This window comes from Acartia tonsa, chromosome 3 (genome assembly GCF_053477335.1).
Source record: "Acartia tonsa isolate MP-2025a chromosome 3, ASM5347733v1, whole genome shotgun sequence".
Lineage (NCBI taxonomy): Eukaryota > Metazoa > Arthropoda > Copepoda > Calanoida > Acartiidae > Acartia > Acartia tonsa.
The window spans coordinates 51373890-51395057 of record NC_137262.1 but is presented as its reverse complement, the minus strand read 5'-3'; the positions used below and the strand labels follow the sequence as shown (position 1 = coordinate 51395057).

Genomic DNA, 21168 nt, shown 5'->3' with positions numbered 1-21168 from the left:
CTCTGATGAATTCATTTTATATGTTTGTTATGAGCCTATGTGATTTATTGAGTTATATTTGTTATTTTAGCATTTAATATCCGTTCATTCTGATATTAACCAAACCTGCCTCATTCACTCATTTTTATCATTTCAGATCACTAGATTTCTTACAGCGAGGTGTTAGATAAAGAAATTGTTGGCTGCAGTTTTCAACCCGTAGTTTCTTTGCAAGCTTGTAGCGAGGTGTTATTTTGTAACACATTATTGGTCAATTCTTCATAAGAAGCCCTTTATACTAGCGTGTTAAAACTTTTTTCCAGAATTTTTTAAGGTAAAAGTTCTTTCTATTAGCAATGCTTTTCTATAATTAGATCAGGTCATTTACAAAAATAAATTCATATTTTTGTAACCTAACCTAATTGTAAAAGGGGGTGTCGTACCAAAATTTTTAAAATTGAAAAAAATCTGAGGATAATGCCAATTTAGGTTGCGAACTGGGATATCATTTATTGGTCAGTTTGTTTATCCAGAAGGAGGGGAGGGGATGTTGTAAAGGTGGTGAATGGGGGAATCGTTATTTTAGCCAGATACAAGTTTCACTTTATTATATTACATGATAATCTGGTATAAGATCAAAGTTCTCATAAATCTTTTATTTTATCCAATAAATATTTAAGGATGATTTATGAGATAGCTATGCCTATACCACGCCAACAGCCCCAGATACTTCCGTTCCGTCCTGTCAACATGGGTCAAACTCTGTGGGAACGAGAACATGAACGACATCACTATCATGACTACTTAGGTTAGAACATTTTTTAGAATTAAATAAAAAAATCACGCAACCTCAGCTGGAGCAATTATAGGTTTCGTGATTATTAATTTCTATTTGTTTTGAATTTATTAATCTTTATTTATTATGATGAAATTTTTCCTGTAATTTAAAATATTTAATGCACTTTAAATCCTTTACTTTTATAATAAAGTATTTTTTTTATTTTAGAGTGGCAACGGTAGCAATCTTAGCTTAAAGAGGTGTTTTTACTTATGATAAAACACCCTTTGTAATACTGAAGACATTAATAAAAACATTACTACAATAAGTGAGTCAACAAAGTTACCTTTATAAACTATATTAAAAAAAAATTGTAATGTACGCTTTTTATGCGTTGATCTAATTACGCAGTTTGCGTGTAGTTATTAAAGTTAGTTTGTGTGTTTTGGAATATTGCTAAGTAACCCGGTAAATTTTTAAAGAAAGCCTATTGCATCAGAAATCAGCTGTTTTTATTTCACAATACTGATTATAAACAAACATTAGTTGCAAGAAATACGCCAAGCATTAAGCTTGTAATCAAATCTGGGAGTACAAATTCAAAATGGCTACACGCCGGCCGCGTATTAAAGCCGCGCCAAACTTGGCGGTTATACGTGCCCGCGCACGCGGCCCAGATTCCCCATCGTCACAGCCATCGCCCGCGGGCGCTGCAAACAAAGGACAGCCGACGACCAGCTCGCCGCGGTCCGCAGTTGTTGGCAAAGTACCCGTGAAGCCTGTCTTTTCTGCGATTAAATCATCTGTTTCTCCAGTCCTTGCTAGAAAGCCTGTTCCTCAAGATTATAAACCATTGTCTAATAATAATTCAGAAGCAAAGGCTAATTCAGAACAAATATCGCCTCCTAAAACTCCCGCCATCCCTATTTTGAATACTGTATCCACAAATGAGCTTCCTGTAAATCCTGATTGTACAAACAAAATTGCTACAAATGCTAATGCTGACCAAACAAACTCTGTTAAACCTCTTGTCCAAGAAACCAGTGATCCTCTTGATAACACCAAAATTGTTATCCCTGTCGAGTCAACTACAACTAATGACAAAGAAACTGTCAATGATGATCCCAAAGTTTTGTCTGCTGAGATTGAATCTGTTGAATCATTGGATTTTACTGTTTCAACCAAGGTAGCCGATATCAATATAATTGAATCTGATCTAACACCAACCGATCATAATGAAGTTAACAAAGTATCAACTGAACAAAATGCCGCTAAGACCCCGGAGAATAATGTCATTGAAAATGGTATTGCCAAGGCACCAAAGATCAGCACTGGACAGTTTGTGAATGGAAAGTATCTTGCTAAAGGAGCTGTGATACCGGATAAGAACATCTCTGCAGAACTAACGTCTGAAAAGGTATGTGCTTGCTTATATTAGTGTTTGTTTGTACATAAATAGGTATTTATAAGATTTTTTTCTTATATTTGATAAGTCGTTTTTACAGCTTTGTTCTCATTTTATCCTTAGTTGTACATATTTGTTTTACTTTTGGACTCTACACAACTTTGTTACAATTGTAAAGTAGGGTTGGGCCGGATAGTTTTTTGGCCGGATATCGGATATCCGGCTGATTTCAAATGCCGGATATCCGGTATCCGGCCGGATATCCGGCCAATGCCGGATATCCGGCAAATATCCGGTTATCCGGCCAAATTACCGGATAACCGGCCAAATTACTACATATTAAGTATCAAAAAAGGATATAGTCCCTTTCGTAGCAACGCACCTTAAGGGGCGATTCGTTGTATTTTTAAAATTGCTTTTAATAGGTTATTTTAGGTTAGGTTAGGTTATATTTGGTTAGGTGATTGCCCCGCAGGGCTAGGCAATTGGCCCCGCAAGGTTAGAGTCCCCTGCGAGGGGCTAGAAATAGGAGGAAAGCTACTGTGTAAATACGAATAATCGCTCCTTAAGGGGCGTTGCCACGAAAGGGACTATACCCGCAAAAAAAATTCTTCATAAACTGGTGTTTTATATTATACTAGCGGCTGCGTCCCTAGTATCTAGGGATATTAGAAAGGACATGAAAGTGCAGAAAATAACTTAAAACCTTACAACGACTTTTTTTTATAAAAATTAAACGGACTAAAACCACCCTGGGACCTAAAAAGGAGAACCATATCGAACCATATCGGTTCATCAGTTACTGAGATCCTTCGCTACAGACAAAAAAAAAGCTTACTACTTTATATAATAGGATAAAATATGTATTATCAACCCCTAACGGTTGGAGGATGGGCGGGGAGATGGCGTTAAATGCCTGCCCCCCCCCCCCTCTGTTTTTTTCTATCCCATTTTCTGTGTATAAAAGGTAGAGGGCTATAACCGAGTGACTTTCGAAATATGGGTATGAAACATAACTAAGAGTTGAAAATTTTTCATACCTCCTTCCTGGCGGGCACAGGATGCCAGCAAATCTGGTAAGGTCATTCAGGTAAAAAGTAAAAATATTTTTTTACTTAAACAAAGCATTTCATGTTATCTAATACTAAAATATCCTATAGTCGTACATCCTCATATGTAATATAGATGTTCAAGTCGATTTCAGGTTCCAGGTATAATCCTGCAAGTTCTGAACCTCCAGGTCTCCAGAAATCTTTAAACGGTTTCTGTGACCGCAACTTTTTACTTGAAGATTTCAAATTTTAAACTTAAGCTTTTTTATATATCTTCATGACTTATTACAATTTCATAAAATCCGTTGCCGTTTACCTGCCAACCGTCGGTTTGCGGCTGGCAGCTGCCAAGTACTGCTGCCACCGCCAAAATTTATGTTTTGAGATTTCTAATTTTCATAAAGATAATCATATTCAGAAAAAAATTTCTTCTAGCTTCAATAATAAGAAAATTACAGCCATTTAAGATTTAAAAAAACGGATTTTTGTTGTAAAATATAAAAGATTATATTGCCGGATATCCGGCCGGATAGTTCCAATATCCGGTATCCGGCCGGATATTGAAAATGGCCGGATATCCGGCCACACCGGATATCCGGCCACACCAGATATCCGGCCCAACCCTATAATGTAAAGTATGATTTTCGTTTTAGGATGGTTCACAAGAACAGCAGCAACCTCCACCTAAGCCTCAGCAACCACCTCTGTTGCGCAGGTTTATGGGTGGCAGAAATAAGTTTAAACCAAATTTGTTCTCTAGAGCCCAACAAATGGAGGTAAATAAATACATTGTATTAATTTGTTTATTGTTTGTTCTTTTTCGTCGTCACAAAAAAGATATATGTAAGTGTTCGTAATAGACCTTTTACTCCATTATTACATACTCATGAACAGTTTATAGAAAAGTTCATTTTAAATAGCTGTAATATTGTTTTGTCAGGTACTTATAGATTACGTTGTCTTGTGTTTAAGGTTGAAATGAACCGGACCCAGAAGCCTGCAGAACTGGCCAACCTGCCAGAGGTGAACAATCCTACCAGGACCAGGAAACATTCTGCCAGCAGTGGCGGCGAAGATTGTGGCAGTCCTCTGAATGGCCAACGGCGAATTCGTCGCAATTCTAGAAACAGCGATGGGGATATAACTAAAATTTCTCCTACAAATAAAAGTACAGTCACTAAATCGCCACCTTTTGCAAAGCATACACCACCAAATATTGAAGAAACTAATGTAGATTCTCCTGATGAGATTGTACAGGCTAATGACAACCTGCCTGCCGCGCAAACTAATCATCTTACAAATCACAAATTTTCTGTTAACGGCAATACGCCGCCGCTATCGGCCGCCGAAAGAAAACGTCGGCGCCGCTCCTGGTCTGGATCAAATAGCTCTGGAGATGAACTGCACAGGATGCGTGGTGATGGTAGTGGTGGGGCTGAGAAACTGGTGAATGGAAAGCCGAGGCGGAGAACTGCTGAAAGTAGGGTTCCGGTTTCCGACAGGTATTGAAACTATTTTAATAAGAGGATTTAGGGAAATGTAGGTTCAGTATTGCATTAGAGTGGGGTATTTTTTACTTTGAGGGGTATAAAATATTAAAGTCATTTTTGACATTATTTTTTTAATAAAATTTGCCCATTTTATTACTTAAATCATTGAGGTTAAGACCTTATTTATGTTAATTTTTAGGACAAATTATGCGCTGAAACGACGCAAGATCGAGTCGAAGCGCCGCTTTTCCAATGGAGTTCCTGGACGGTCAACCATGACCATGTTCGATCTGATCTACTACAACCCTGACAATGGGACAGAGATGCAACAGGACGAGGATGGGGATGAATCCATCGCTGGAAGCAGGAAGGGGTCACCCACTAGGAGCTCCCCAGCTAAAAGTGTAAGTATTTCTTTCATGTAAAATAGCTGCGATATTCTAGTAAATCCTCCTCTATTTGTTGATTAGGTTTAAAAAGTTTTAAATACTATTTGTATTTCAAAAGGGGAATGTCATTTGGATCTAACGGGTAAAGTCTTTAACATAGCTGGTTTGAATCCTTGTTTTCTTTTAACCCTCAAAATTCGTTTGCTTTATTGTCCCAGCTGAAATATTCAATTCACTATTTTTCTAGGATGATGGAAAAAATACGCCAACAAATAATAATATTCCACCCCCAAGTAAAAACATCTTGGATAAGAGCTTAGATGATGAACAACTGCAACAAGATGGAGAGGAAGATTCTGCCCTACCTGTTCCACAGGTTAGTAAGGAGCCCCGTAGGGCTTCAGGTCAAAAAGTGTGAGTACCTTTAGATAATGGTTGTGTCATTAAGGCGTTGAGACCATTTGCCCTCTTGTGTTGACTATAGCAATAAGAGGTTTTTTTTTATCATCTCACATATAAAATTGTTCAAAAGTTTACTGGCTGAAGCTATTAATGTTTCTTCCAGCGAATATTGTTCATACAAGTACTTCAAGATAAAGGTTGTTTGATTAAGTTGTTGAGACCATTTGCCCTCTTTTTGTTAATCATATCATCAAGAGGTTTTTTTTATCATCTCGCATATAAAATTGTTCAAAAGTTTACTGGCTGAAGCTATTAATGTTTCTTTTAGCGAATACTGTTCATACAAGTACTTTAAGATAAAGGTTGTTTGATTAAGTTGTTGAGACCATTTGCCCTCTTTTTGTTAATCATATCATCAAGAGGTTTTTTTATCATCTCGCATAAAAAATTGTTCAAAAGTTTACTGGCTGAAGCTATTAATGTTTCTTTTAGCGAATACTGTTCATACAAGTACTTCAAGATAAAGGTTGTTTAAGGTGTTGAGACCATTTGCCCTCTTATGTTGATTATAGCAATAAGAGGATTTTTTAAATCTCGTATATAAAATTGTTCATTGTTTACTGGCTGAAGCTATTAATGTTTCTTTCAGCGAATACTGTTCATACAAGTACTTCAAGCTAAAGGTTGTTTGATTAAGGTGTTGAAACCATTTGCCCTCTTATGTTGATTATAGCAATAAGAGATTTTTTAAAAATCTCATATATAAAATTGTTCAAAAGTTTATTGGCTGAAATTTTTAATGTTTCTTTCATTGAATATTGTTCATACATGATTTCTTGAGTTCCTCTTTAAAGAAATGTTTTTGATTATAGTAGTGTTAGGAATTTTTATACACAAAATAAAGGGGGGGGGTTGTTGATGTGCCATTTTTGCACACTATTTTAACCCGCTGCAAGTTTCTTTTTATTAAGATCATGAAAATCCAGTGTAAGATCTTTATAATACAGGGGTGTATATTCTACATGGGATCCCCTGCTCAGGAGGGGGGGGAAAAAATAAAAAATAAGTGGTTGGAGGGGAAAAAAATGTAAAAATTAAGAAAACTGAAAACATTTTTTCCATTCCCCCCCTCCCCCCTCCTTGGTGAAAAAAACCTTTAAAAATGTGTGGTAGGAGGGATAAAATAAATAAAATGTTCTTTAAATATTTTTCCATTTACCCCCTACTTGGTTAGAAAAAACTAGGGGGGGAAGAAAAATAAAAAAATTTGTAGCAGGGGAAAAAAATAAATCTTGTGCAGAATATACACCCCTGTTATAATATTATATCAATTATTTTAGGTTAAAGTCGGCCCGAACGGTGAGATAATCATCGACGAGTCCAGCACGATGGTGGAGACGACGGCGTCGAAGCGCGCGCGCTCAGACCTCGCCAACTCCACCCTTGTGGTGGAAAACGCGGGTAACAAGTTGACCAACTACGGCACATACTCCAAGAAGAGGAAGTATAGCGACTGGTCGGAGAAAGAAACCTTTAGGTTTTACAGGTATTTTCAATAATTTTTAGGTGGTGAAATTGTATTGATTAATGTTTTATTATGTTAATCCTTATAATAAAGTAACAGTATGTCTGTTTGTTTGTGTCTTTGTTTGAGTTACGAAGAAAAATTGTCCCTAGAAAAAATTAATAAAATGGGTTATTGGATTCAACTCCCCTCTCCTCAAATGCACGTAGTGGCCTCTAGGGGCGTAGCCGTTAGTATGACATAAAATGATTATTTTTAATGCTAATTGTAAATTCTTAATTCTGGATTATGTTTTTTTTCTTCAGAAACATTGTTTTATTTTCAGGGCTTTATCGTTGGTTGGTTCTGACTTCACTATGATGGAACAGCTATTCAAGAAAAGAGATAGGAGGGAACTTAAACTTAAGTTTAAGAAAGAAGAAAAGGTAATCACGTTGGTCTAAAATTTGTATGAGAAGTTTTTTAGTTTGGATATTAAATTCTGGAATTCGTTTTTATCATTTATTCCTTTTTGGTTTATTAGACCAGATCGCTTAGGAGTTAAATTTTTGTATATGCTTTACACTATTTTACTAGTTCTCGAACGGTCCTTGCTGTTTCTCACTAAAACCTGTACTTTTAATGTTAATATACTAAAGTAATTTTAGATATTGTTGCCCACTTCTCGGTATTACCAAACTTGATTTTATAATTGCATCCGATCTTTTTAAATAATACTTTTAAGATTAATGGAGCTTTGGTGGATAAATGTTTGCGGCAGAGAGGACAATTTACAGATCTCAAGTCTTTCATGGATGAGGTATGGTAGCTATTATTTATTATTTATTAAAAACTTCACTTTAATTCTTAAATGCGCTTTTCAGCTTGTTAGTGTGAATTTTTCGTCTTTATTTTAAAATTAAAAAATTGTATGAGCATGTAACTCTTAAAAATCCTGTCTTTTCTGGCTCTGAGTAAGCGTTCAAAGTATCTTAAAATTCCCCTGACCAAGATATTTTTCTCACAGGAAAGCGAAGATGAAGAAGAAAAGGCTGACCGTCCAACACGCGGCCGCCGACCCAAAGGTGGCAAAACTTCGAGACGCGGCGATGCTCGAGGCCGCAAGGTTAGCAGCCGAGGGATGTACGACAGCTCGTCTGGCGGCGAAGATGCTGATGTCAGCGAGACTAGTCGGTCGCCAGCTGCTAGCAGGCGGCGGGTGCCTAGCAGCGGCAGCGGACATCATCCTAACCAGCGGCGGATAAGTCAGACTAGTCGGGGAACGCCGGAAAATAATATTCGGCGGGTGGATGGATCTAGAACTCCTGTTTCAGGTATTTGAACTTTTTCTATTAGCGCAGCTGCTCTATAAACAGGATATGTGCATCAGTCCAGAATTAGTTTTTCGATGGATCATAGAAATTTAAGAATTTATGATTTTATAACAATATTTATCATATATTTTTTAGAATTATGATAAAATCTAGTTAGTAAGGTTTTTTTGTCTGTAGTTTCAGATTTCGACAAATACTGCACCGATTGAGTTCTACATGTTATGCATTGTTAGGTCCCAGGATGGTTAGAGGTTATTTAATTATTATATCTAAGTTTGGTTTAGGCTATTTTCTAATTTCATTAATCCTTTGAATACAGGAGCTCAGCCGCTAGTATTCGATCAAGCACAAAGTAAAATATTCACACTTAAATCCATTTTCACTTATGTAGTTTTGATTATAATGTAATTTTAGCTGATACTCATTCATCCGGAACAACTACCAAGACGACATCCTTTGTCAACGTTGGGTCATCAGCGCTGCAGAAACTGCCGAATGTCAAGTTCCCGCCGGCGCTTCTGGCGGCCAATCCAGGTTTGGCACAGGCCACGCCAGGTTCCCTGGTCGTTGTAGCCTCACCATCAAAGGTAAGATTTGTGTTAATAAGCTTTAGAAGCGAAGCTACTTTATAATAGTCCGTTCGTCCGTCGGTACTGAATTGCGAAAAAAACTTTTTTCTTCCGTTGCTTTTTAATAATATTTGCTGAAAATCTTTGTGAATATTTCCTTAACCATTAAGCTTCCAGTATAATATATTTACATGGTTTGTCGGTCATTCATCAAGAGACAAAAATACTGATTATAAAGATGCTTTCTGTGATGTATTGAATTTTTATGAAATGAATAGTGTAGTTTTTGACTCTGTTGATGATTGTGATATTATTATTTTTTTAGGGTGACCGAACCACTCAGCTGCTACACTTCTACATGGTGTCTGACAAGAAACTAAAATCAACCACATCTTCATCAACCATAACAACAACAACTACTACTTCAACATCACAGCAGCCGAGGAAAGGAACACCGACACCGGTTGGTATTAGTCGAGACGGGTCGCCGGCCTCAGGCAGGTCAAGGTCGCCAACCCCAACACGTCGTATCCCCAGCGAAGTTCAACAACAAGGACGATATAGTATTGACCCGGCGGTAGTCAGAGCTGTGGATAGAAAGAGAACCAATTTTGCTGAAAGGGATATTAACATCTACAAGTAAGTTTCATTTAACGTTTTCTTAATATTGATTATTTTTATCGGTATGTTTGTATTTTTTTGTACAGTTTGATTGTACTGATGTACAGTTTGACTTCATATATCATTTTACTTAGAAGCATTGCCCATGCACTTTAATTGAATCATTGCCCTTGTACTTTGAAGCTGTGCCCTTGTACTTTGAAGCTGTGCCCTTGTACTTTGAAGCTGTGCCCTTGTACTTTGAAGCTGTGCCCTTGTACTTTGAAGCTGTGCCCTTGTACTTTGAAGCTGTGCCCTTGTACTTTGAAGCTGTGCCCTTTTACTTTTTAGCTGTGCCCTTATACTTTTGCCTTACCCCTTTTTTATTTCATATATTCAATTTGCTGACTTTTTAGGAGACAACGTACGCTTAGTGAAGGAAGTACAATATCTTCATCAAAGTTAAGAAGTTTAGGTCGACCCGGCAACAGGTAATTTGTAACGATACTCGCCGTTCCTTTATCTTAATGCTAGAGAAATTAGCAACTCAAATTTACGTTAATTCATCTCCTGTCATAATATCAACGTGTATTCTACATCCATTCTAGTAACTTACAAGTCTATGTAGCTTATTAATAGTAGCATAATAAATTTCAGATTGACTTCAAAAAATAAATCATAATGTTTATATCTTGATTTCGGGTACCTTTGCAAGCTCACAAGATATTCTATATGCTTGAACTGTACAAGGGTTTATTGTTCTTTGACTTGTATTTTAGCTGCGGTACTTAAAGGCATTAAACTCTTGTTATTTTAGGTATCCCGATCCGTTTGAATCCGAACCTTATGCTCGCACCCGACGAATTAGCGGCGGGTTAACCGCCTCAGATGGTGTACAGCAAACGACATCGTCAACGGGTGGATCCTCCATAGTTTCCTTGTCTACAACTGTGACAACAACAACCACAAGTAGTAGTGAGACTGCCAACCAAGCAGCATCAAATGAGGAGAATAGAACTTTATCTGAGTTACCGGTGGCAAGAAAATCACGGCCTGTTTTGGTTTCAGAGTAATTTTCACCTTTTTAGGGTGGTTTAAGCCAAAGTTTTTCACAATTGTTTATTTTTGCTCATGTAGGATTTTTAAATATTTACGTAGAATAGAATTGCAGATTGCATTTATAGGGTTTTCAAATTAAATAGAAGTTTCTTAAATTTTTAGGTTTTATTGAATAGTTCAGCGAATTAGATTTGATTTTAATTGCACAGCTTAAAAGACTTCCCAAATGCAAGTTCTTATTTCGAAATTTCTAATATTAATATAAAGACAGTTGTGAATTGAGCATTTTTGTCGGGTGCTTTATCTTGTATTATGATTAATATGTATCCTATGTGTAATATATTATTGTTCTTGTACAAGTAATTTTCATTTTTGATCCTAAATATTAATAAACATGAATAGAGACCTTTAATTTTCCAGGGACTAGGGAATGTGATTCAACCAACAATTCTAAGTGAAAATTCCCATCAACCCTCTTCCCTTATTTCTCCACCCCCTTCCTTACCCACTTCCCTTCAGCTACATCAAAAACAATTTTTACGCCAACAAAATATTTAATTTTTGCCAATTTCAAATGGAATTAATTGGCTTAATAGCAGCCCCTGTTAATAAGGTCTCTCGATTTCAAAATAAACTCATAACAATACTTGAGTTTTTAAGACAAAAATGAAAATTCTAAATACTTACAGTTAAGAAATCAGCAAATATTCTAGATTTGAATCATATATTATGATCATTATATAAACACAAACTGTTATTAGTCTAGTATGTAGCATATAACCCATATTAAAGTATTTTTAAAACAAGTTTGATTAAATAGTTGCAAATGTTGCCATTCCAATACATTTTAGAGGTTCAGTAATTGTCAGATTATTAAAATTTCTACATTTTAACAGTTGTATTTTACTAAGCTTTAAATTACTTTTTATTGACCTCTAAGCTTTTTATAATTAAAAATTTCATATGTTCTTGTTACAGTTTGTCAATATTTGAAAATATTGGATAAAATCCTTAATTGCTTGTGTATGTAACCAACTTACCACTTAAATTTCAAAATTCGTTTTAGTTTATTTGGGTTGTTAATTCAGTTTTGGGGCTTATTAGTGAAGTTATTTGATAAGGGTAGAGCTTTTATAAAATACAAATTAGCATTATTTACTGTTTTTCCTTGATATTTCTAAATTCCTAATATCTTTCATTTTTGTGTGTTTTTACTCTTAATAAAGGATTTTATCAATTTTTGTTAGGGCATCTTTAAAAATTCTGGTTTTACATTACAGAGAGATAGAAGAGTAGAGCTTCCATAAAAGTTACAATGTCCTTCTTTGTCCGGAAAGGGGATAAAGACTTTGCGAAGGCTGGGAACAAAAGAAAGAATACGACAAAAGATGACCTGGGAAAGAAGTTTAAAAAGGTATCGTCAAATTTTGAATTACTGAAATAGTATATGTAATGAATGTTCCAAAGATGATTAAGGGTGGGGTGTTCACTCCTTTTCCCCCTCAAATAAAAGCTTGGACGTCCTTGGAAAGTCCATTCACTGTACAAACAAGTTTTCACTCTTTTTTTTAATGAGTATGTTATTGTTTCACGTATCCTTTAATATTTTTAAAACTATGTTATTTGTTCCCTATCTAATTAAGCCCTTATATATTAAGCTAAGATAAAAACATTTCCTAATAGCCCTTTTAGTAGCGAAGTTACTTTATAAATTACTTTGTGACAGTTGCTTGATAATTCATTGTTTGTTTGCCAATCTATGATTTCATTGTGCTTCGCTATATATGGATGTTTTTTTTTATCAAACTGCTCGTCAACATTCTACATTTTATTACTTGAATGTTAAACCAGATTTTCGTGTACTCTAATTTGTCACTCGCAGTGGGCTAAAACGACGATACCCCTCATTCACCATTTACCTCCTCCCCTCCTTCTGAACGAACTGACCAATAATAATTTTCAACTGGATTTATATCCGTTATATTTCATGATCATATAATTTACGTCAACTAACCTAATATGTTTTGTTATTAAGAACGATGATGATGAGGAGATTGACAGTGACGAGGCTGACGGTGTGGACGGTCATGATGTTGGATACGAGAGTGAGGAGGACAAAGAAACTGCAGAGGAGAAGAAACTGAGATTGGCCAAGCTGTACCTACAGGAATATTGAAGATCTTCATGTTAAAACTTTTATTGCAACGGATTTATTATTACTTACACTATCTTGCACTAAATTTATGCAATGTACTAGAATTGAAACTTGTAGCTGGTAATAATAACAATCCCCTCCCCCCTTTACCCCATTAATTTCTTTCCTTCTAGATGAACAAACTAACAAATATATATAACAATATAATAATGCATTTGAACTTAATTTAGTGAACCGCATATTTTTTGCAAGTTACTGGGTATTTATATTATATTTATATGGCATATATTTGAAAGAATTTCTAATTTCTACCACGAAGTTTTGAAAATATCAAGACTTGAAAATCGTCTTTTTGTGACATATGCAATTTAAAAAGACTATTTTCAAGTCTTGACATTTTAAAAACTATGTGGTAGAAAATTGAAATTCTTTCAAATATATGCCATATAAATGTAGTTTAACCAATGAATCGGGAAAAAATATACGGTTCATTAAATTGAGTTCAAATGCATTACGTGAAACTACCCCTTTACTACTGTTTACCCCTATCAGAATATTCACGTATATTCTATACTGCGTATTTTTTCCATGTACTGAATAAGTTTTTAAAAAGCTTGGGTTTGAATTAATCTTTATTAAACCCAAGAACAAGATTATTAAAGCTATCTCTGTCTGCATGAAGATTCAATTTTGTGCGTGCACAGGAAATCGAGCAAGAGCTGAAAGAGCGAGTTGAGGTTGGCAAGGATGAGGGGACTGAGGATGGCATTACGGTAATTGATTGCAATTTGTCAAAATATCATCACGCAACCTATTATTTTCTGTAAATGATAATAGTTATTTCTTTCATCGTATTATAAACCGCTTTCCGCGGATATAGAATGTACAATTATAAGATTAAAACCGGTTTTTTAGCCCCGAGGTGCCGAAGTCTTAACTGTGCATGGTAAATAATAAGCTGTGCCAGTTTATGGGATTATGTATTCCACATAATCTTACTATTATTGTCACGTGTTTGACATAGAAGCAGCATATGTTTCTTACTATATTAATGATTTTTCATTCAGATGAGATTAAACGAGGATTTGGACGCTCAAAGAGGAAAGTTGAGAAGAGAAATAACGGCCTCCCTAGATTTTGATCAGGTTAGTGTTGTGTTGCTTTGTATGAACACTTGTTGGTCGCCCCTAGCTTCATAGAGTATTGCGAAGGAGGTCAAAAAAATAGCTTAAAACCACTCAGACATATTACATTTAGCTTTCTTGAAAAGTACAACTAATTCATAACAGTTTTTTTTCGAGAGATCGCATTGGGCAATAAAATCTTACTACTCTGAGATATGTTAGTTTTTGTTTACATGTAATTATATTTAAAGTAAAACGATTATTTGTATTTATTTTCGACGTTTTGAATTATTACCCATTTTGTATCTTGAGTTTATTTTACTCCTTTAAAAAAAAAACAATAAATCTCTCTACACGCCACTGTTTTACATTATTAAAAATCTTTATCTTTTATTCTAGATATCCCATGAATTTCTACAAGACAAACACCATAAGCAGAGTATAACCTGTATGGTTGTTTCTAATGACTCAAACAGTTTGTATACAGCCTCGAAGGACAAGGGCCTTATTAAATGGGAGTTACCCAGTGGGAAAAAATTATTTAAGGTAAGGTTTTATTACATAATACATAATAATTTAAGCCGATGTGGTTAAAAGTCCCGTATCAAAGGGTTTAAAATTTCTGATATTACACGTAATGACCTAACAACAAATAATGGCCTTACTTTTGTACATTTATCAAATCGTCTTATCAAAGTTGGTGTAATAATTCTTTAATTAAATCTCAGGGGTGTATATTCTGCACAAGATTTATTTTTTTTCCCCTGCTACAAAATTTTTTTATTTTTCTTCCCCCCTAGTTTTTTCTCACCAAGTAGGGGGAAAATGGAAAAATATTAAAGAACTCTATATTTTATTTATTTTATCCCTCCTACCACACTTTTTAAAAAGTTTTTTTCACCAAGGAGGAGGGGGAAATGGAAAAAATGTTTTCAGGTTTCTTAATTTTTACATTTTTTTTCCCTCCAACCACTTATTTTTTATTTTCCCCCCCCCCCCCCCCCCCCCCTGAGCAGGGGATCCCATGTAGAATATACACCCCTGTTAAATCTATTATAGCTGAAATTGAAACTTGTCCCGAATAAGTAAAATATTGGAATTAATTGGAAATAATTTAGATTAAAGGAGGGGACAGAGGTAAAGAGAATGATGTAACTGGTCATTGTCATACCATACTTTGTCTTGCGGTCTCATCGGACAACAAATTTTTGGCCTCTGGAGATTGTAAAAACAATATTCATATCTGGTCCTGTCATAACATGGAGAGACTTCATATTTTTAAAGGTAATTTAAACTATTTGCAAGGACTTGTTAGCTTTATTTAGGGGGGAGTAGAAAAAGTTTTCTCGTATTCATTCGAACCCGGTGGATAGGAACTGGTTCTCATCCATACGAAAAAACTATGACTAGCATAATATTATATCCGCGGAAAGCTGTTCATAATACGATGCGAGAAATAACTTAAAGTTTTAGGGAGGGAAACCTCCCTTTACCCACCTCCCCTATGGTCCTTGCACGTCTTTGGCAATATGTTTTTGGAAATGCATAAGCCTTTGTTTCCTTATTCTGTAGATTAATAAATTTTCTCATTCATTCGAATCCGGTGGATAGGAACCGTTTCTCATCCATACGAAAAAACTATGCCTAGCATCGTATTATATCCAGCTTTCTACGAATATAAAAATGTACAATCATAAGATTAAAACCAGTTCTTTTAGCCGGTGCCTTCGGCACCTCGGGGCTAAAAAAACTATTTTTAATCTCATAATTGTACATTCTATATCCGCGGAAAGCCGTTTATAATACGATACGAGAAATAACTATTACCTTTAAATGGCGTTATTTTTCTAAACTAACGGCTTCGCCCCTAGCCTTTAGGGGCTGTGTCCCAAGAGGTTTAATCAAACCAATTTTTCATATTTTAGATTTAAAAGAAAAATTAACCAAAAAAATTTGGGGGGGGTGGGTTTTTTTTGAGGGGGGGGGGAGTAGTCGACTTCATTATTTTAATTTTAGTTTTAAAAAGTAAAAAAAAAATTGGGGGGGTTGGGGGTGTCCCACCCCCCAAGAAAATAGTTATAAACCTTCCCGGGACCTATGAGAAGCTACCCTGTAAAAGAGAACCTGATCGGTTCAGCGTTTAGCGAGATCCTTCGCTACAAACAGACAGACAAACAAACATAGTTCTACTTTGTATTATAGATGACTAAATATAGTAAAAAAAAGTAATCTGCGGAGTGGTTAGATTTCCTAGCAATCCCCATGTACTACATGAATCCTTTTTTTGTATAGTTCTGTAAACCTTCCTAGATCTTTTTTTCTGTTTTTATATTTGTTATTTTCCTAGGACACAAGGCTGGTGTATCAGGCTTGGCGTTTAGAAGAGAAACACACACATTATTTTCATCCAGTTTTGACAGGTATTGCCTCTAAATTTACATTAGTTGCTTAACTATTGTAGCTATATTTTCGTAGGTCATGTTTCATTGTTTATTCGACTGTCTTTTAAACAAACTTTATTGAAATATTAATACAATAGAGGTTGCGCCCCCAGAATATATGGGATCTTATTTGAAATTGTTAAGAATATTGCAGAAAAATATCCTAAAACCATCACAAGGCTTAAATAAAAAAATAACAGTTCAAAACCTTTATAAACATAATTGTAGCTTTTTTTAAAAGGATAAAATTTATATTAAGACAATCCTTTTTTGGCCAGTATAAAAACAATGTCTGATTAATTCAACATTATTGGATGGAAATTGTGCGTACGCAAATTCATCAGAAAGATATGTATTTTTTTTTCATTATTTCCGTTTATTGTAAGTTGAAGTGTCTCGTACTAATTGAGTTGGACGGGTTATTGTGTCTTGATTATCTTATCCAAACTACGAATGACGGGTCCAAACAATAAGAAATTTTGGCCGACCCACACACACACACACACACGTGGCTATCTAGGATAATAAATCTAGTATAAACTTTCCTACCTTATGCTTTAAATGCTTGTTTTAGGTCTATTAAAGTGTGGAATGTAGACGAATTATCGTACATGGAAACATTATTCGGTCATCAGGGCAGTATATCCGACATAGATGCTGGATTCCGAGAGAGATGTGTGTCCGCTGGTGGCAGGGATATGACCGTCAGAGTTTGGAAAGTTGTTGAGGTAAAGTTGTTTTATCTTGGAGTTTAGCGGCACTTTATTTCAAACTACGCATGTCGTTATGGAGATGATGGGTTCGAATCTCGGATCAGAAAACTACATTACGTTGAAAGTTGTACCTATTGCTACTATGTCAGATGTGCGATATCAACAGTAAGAGTAGGTTAATTACCAAAACCCATGTGTATATTATATGTTATAGAAACCTTATTAGAAGCATAGCTTCCTAGTCCTACACTTCAAATTACTCTGTTAAGATATTGTCATTTATTTCAAATTAAATTTCTATTACTTGTTTATTTATGGATTAGAATTCTTTGAAATCCGATACATTTTCGTATAAATCGGCAAATTTCAAATCCTAAACTCTATGAACTGTAATTGGTCAATACCTATTTGTTATAGGAATCTCAGTTGATCTTCAACCATCCTGGCTTCAGTGTGGATATAGTGAGGCTGATAAACGAGGAACACTGGGTAACTGCGGGAGAGGATGGGCATTTAGCCGTCTGGGGCGCCATTAGGAAGAAACCTTTAGCTATAGTAAGTGTTTTGAACTAAACCATACGTTCTTAACGAATAGCTATTATCGTTAAGGCAATAGTTGTAGTTGTTATTATTATTGAGGATTTATATTAAAGTATTTATTTATCCCTGATGATCCATGGACATTCTAAAGTTAAAGGTTCGAATCTTTTCAAAATATGAAGTAAATATTAACCATCCCGCACAGGGACGTCCAAGTTTTTTATTTTGAACAGTGTTGATATGTACGGTTTATAAGGTTTGAAGGGTAATGTAATGTATATTTTTTTTAATCTAGAGGGATAAAATGCGGGTCTTTCAACGTTTAAGGGGGAAAACACTCCTATAACCCCTCACATCACGTTGATGATCCTGCCAACGATTTCATAGCTAATCCTTTTCGCGGCTTTTATCTTTTAACTTAAGTTCTATATATTGAATTTTATATTTGTTGCGCTAGTTACTGACACAACTGTCCTTGTTTTTTAGGAACACGTTTGTCACGGCAGAGACCCTGTAAACGATGACCCCTACTGGATCTCTGCTATGGCCACCCTATTCAATTCCGACATGATAGCCACGGGATCTAGGAACGGGATTATCAAAGTCTGGTCTGTTGGTCCAGATTTCAAATCTCTTACCCTAGTCACATCAATCAAGGTAGAGGCTTACATTAATAGACTAATCTTATTACAGGGGTGTATATTCTGCATAAGATTTATTTTTTTTCCTGCTACAAATTTTTTTTATTTTTTTTCCCCCTTAGATTTTTCTTAAAAAGTAGGGGGGGGGGGAAATAGAAAAATATTGAAAGAACTCTATATTTTATTTATTTTATCCCTCCTACCACACATTTTTTTAGTTTTTTTTAACCAAGGAGGGGGGCGAAATGGAAAAAATGTTTTCAGTTTTCTTAATTTTTACATTTTTTTCCCTCCAACCACTTATTTTTTATTCCCCCCCCCCCCCCCCTGAGCAGGGGATCCCATGCAGAATATACACCCCTGTCTTATTAGGGTTGGCAATCCGAATCCGGAATCCGCCCAATTTTTTGTCAATTTTGGAATCTGAATCCGAATCTGGAATCCGTTTTTAATAGCGGATTCGGATTCGTAATTGGTAGGCTTAAATTAGCGTGTTGAGTTTTTTCTTTCAACTGCCGCTTTTTGAAGGCAAATACTATCATCATTATATATAAAAACTTTTAAAATCTGGTTTGATTATCGAAAGTGAATTATAGAGAACACCAAGAACATTAATTTTTAGGACATATGTAGCACTTAATTTTTTAAAAAATCCTTTTAAAATATTTATAGAATCCGGAATTTGTATCCAGAATCCGCCAAAAATAAGAATCAGGAATTCGCGGGAATCCGCCATTTTTTTGACGGATTCTTGTAAGAATCAGAATCCGGTCCAAAAATTTGACGGATTGCCATCCCTAAATCTTTTACATTTTTATGAACCATATGCAATCCTTATATAAAAGCAACAGGAAATCAGTCTGTATGTTTTTACCAACGGATCTCGCTAACCACTGAACTGATATGGTTCTCCTTCACATGGTAGTTTCTCAGAGGTTTATAACTATTTTGATACATCCAGCGTCCCTAGAATAAACTAAGCCTGTTTGATTGTGTCATTATCTTAAATAAGTTCTTTTTTATGTTAACATTAAAATTTTCCTTATTTTCTGTCTATTTAGTTATTTATTCCTTTTATTAAGATTTGTTTTTTTTAGTTATCTGGTTTTGTGAATTCTTTGAGTATATGTGCTGAAGGAAAAATGATAATAGCCGGAGGTGGTCAGGTAAAATTTTTTTTTGTAATTTAATGGTGACATCTCCATTTATTTTGCAATGTGTAAATTGAAAAACGAGAGTGGGGGTTGGGGTTATTTATTTCTTTATATTGGGTACAGGTAAGCTCTATGGGGTTAGGCATAGAAAGGAGAAAAAAACTACCTCACTCTAGAAATTCAATTCTCAAATAAGGAGTGGGGTGTTTGCTATGAGAATTTGTTTATTTTCCTTATTCATTAACTGTTTTACGGTCTTCGAAACGAATACTTGTAGGGTTAATAATTTTTCAAGGTATTTCAATGTTCGACGCTTGTGCAGTTTTTTTATCTAGTTTATCGGGTTTGTACTCTATATTTGTAAGGATATTTATTTTTATTGTAAAGTTATGAAATCATTAACATTTGTTTGTTATTTCAGGAGCATAGACTGGGTAGATGGTGGGTGGACAAATCTGTCAAGAACAGAGTACATATATTTAAATTAAACGGCTGTGCTAGTTGATATTTTATTTATGTTAAATTTTCTTTCTACAAATATAGTGTATTTTGTTATTCAATGTGTGTTTATAAACTTCTAACTTTTTCTTTATTTAAAAAATCGCCCAAAATCAGGAAAGAACATCCTTAAAAGCGAAGTTCTTCAATCAAACGGCAGAATGAACCATTATTAGTGTAAACTTGATAAGCAGAATGTAAATTCTTTTTTAAAAAACTAGGGTTGGGCCGGATTTTTTTTTGACCGGATACCGGATATCCGGCTAATTTCAAATACCAGTTACAGGCCGGATATCCGGCCAAATTACTACATCTTAAAGTATCAAAAAAGGATATAGTCCCTTTCGTGGCAACGCACCTTAAGGGGCGATTCGTTGTATTTTTAAAATAGCTTTTGATAGGTTATTTCAGGTTAGGTTATATTTGGTTAGGTGATTGCCCCGCAGGGTTAGGCAATTGGCCCCGCAAGGTTAGAGTCCCCCGTGAGGGGCTAGAAATAGGAGGAAGGCTACTGTGAAAATACGAATAATCGCTCCTTAAGGAGCGTTGCCACAAAAGGGACTATACCCGCAAAAAAAATTTCTTCATAAACTGGTGTTTTATATTATACTGCGGTTGCGTCCCTAGTATCTAGGGATATTAGAAGGGACATGAAAGTGCAGAAAAATAACTTGAAAACATACAACGACTTTTTTTATAAAAATTAAATAGCCTAAAACCACCCTGGGACCTATAAGAAGCTTCGCTCTAAAGAAGAACCATATCGGTTCAGCGGTTAGCGAGATCCTTCGCTTACTACTTTATAAAATTAAGGTTAAAACTTTAAAAATTAAGAATAATAAGAAAATTACAGCCATTCAAGATTAAAAAAAACATTTTTGTTGTAGAATATAAAAGATTATATTGCCGGATATCCGGCCGGATGTTAAAAATGGCAAGATATCCGGCCACACCGGATATCCGGCCCAACCCTAAAAAAAACTAAGAATTGTGATATAAAAAATTTAAAATCCGCTTGTTTTAATGGACGTTCGATTATCTGATAATGATCACTTCACCTGATATGTCCTGGGAAGGTTTAAACTATTTTGGGGGAGGGAAATCGCCCCCAGAAATTTTTCTTATTAAAACTAAAATTAACAATGATGACAACATCCATAAAAGCAAAGCTCTGAAATGGTAGGTCAAATGAACATAACATCACTTCAGAAGAGTGTCAGAACTGAAAAATCAGAATATAAATGTATAAAAGTTGAATGACACAACACAATGATTTCGAAGGTGCTTTGACTTTTGTGTCAGAACCTAAATTGGGACATAGTGCATTTCATTACCCTATGT

At 35.2% G+C, this 21168-nt stretch overlaps 2 protein-coding genes across 17 annotated transcripts; both read left to right on the top strand.

The window, feature by feature from the left end:
* Positions 1-120: 120 nt before the first annotated feature.
* On the top strand, positions 121-11842 carry Bdp1 (transcription factor TFIIIB component B'' homolog Bdp1). 16 transcript variants are annotated; one of them, XM_080154487.1, is made up of 17 exons: positions 121-313; positions 660-787; positions 986-2174; positions 3868-3990; positions 4187-4716; positions 4904-5108; positions 5341-5469; positions 6836-7041; positions 7346-7445; positions 7745-7819; positions 8027-8333; positions 8748-8920; positions 9228-9541; positions 9919-9993; positions 10320-10635; positions 10845-10914; positions 11251-11842. In XM_080154487.1, exons 3-15 carry the CDS (start codon positions 1362-1364, stop codon positions 10573-10575), a joined length of 3306 nt encoding a protein of 1101 aa, XP_080010613.1. In that variant the 5' UTR covers positions 121-313; positions 660-787; positions 986-1361; the 3' UTR covers positions 10576-10635; positions 10845-10914; positions 11251-11842. The 16 variants fall into 16 exon arrangements, with proteins under 16 accessions (XP_080010613.1, XP_080010609.1, XP_080010611.1 ...); XM_080154483.1 differs by having other exon boundaries at positions 10845-10920; XM_080154485.1 differs by having other exon boundaries at positions 10833-10914.
* On the top strand, positions 11808-19889 carry LOC145314532 (U3 small nucleolar RNA-interacting protein 2-like). The gene is made up of 12 exons (XM_080154490.1): positions 11808-11975; positions 12597-12731; positions 13424-13489; positions 13784-13861; positions 14240-14386; positions 14959-15124; positions 16188-16260; positions 16856-17009; positions 17412-17549; positions 18021-18191; positions 19273-19341; positions 19751-19889. The coding sequence occupies exons 1-12, from the start codon at positions 11877-11879 to the stop codon at positions 19832-19834; spliced, it is 1380 nt and encodes a 459-aa protein (XP_080010616.1). The 5' UTR covers positions 11808-11876; the 3' UTR covers positions 19835-19889.
* Positions 19890-21168: the final 1279 nt, after the last annotated feature.

Excerpts from the sequence above, each read along its gene's own strand:
- LOC145314532 (XM_080154490.1), top strand. The coding sequence starts at position 11,877 with ATGTCCTTCTTTGTCCGGAAAGGGGATAAAGACTTTGCGAAGGCTGGG. Across the intron at positions 13,862-14,239 it reads CCTCCCTAGATTTTGATCAG|ATATCCCATGAATTTCTACA; the intron begins GTTAGTGTTGTG and ends CTTTTATTCTAG. Across the intron at positions 16,261-16,855 it reads TTTTCATCCAGTTTTGACAG|GTCTATTAAAGTGTGGAATG; the intron begins GTATTGCCTCTA and ends TGCTTGTTTTAG.
- Bdp1 (XM_080154489.1), top strand. The coding sequence starts at position 1,362 with ATGGCTACACGCCGGCCGCGTATTAAAGCCGCGCCAAACTTGGCGGTT. Across the intron at positions 8,334-8,747 it reads ATCTAGAACTCCTGTTTCAG|CTGATACTCATTCATCCGGA; the intron begins GTATTTGAACTT and ends ATGTAATTTTAG. Across the intron at positions 9,542-9,918 it reads AGGGATATTAACATCTACAA|GAGACAACGTACGCTTAGTG; the intron begins GTAAGTTTCATT and ends CTGACTTTTTAG.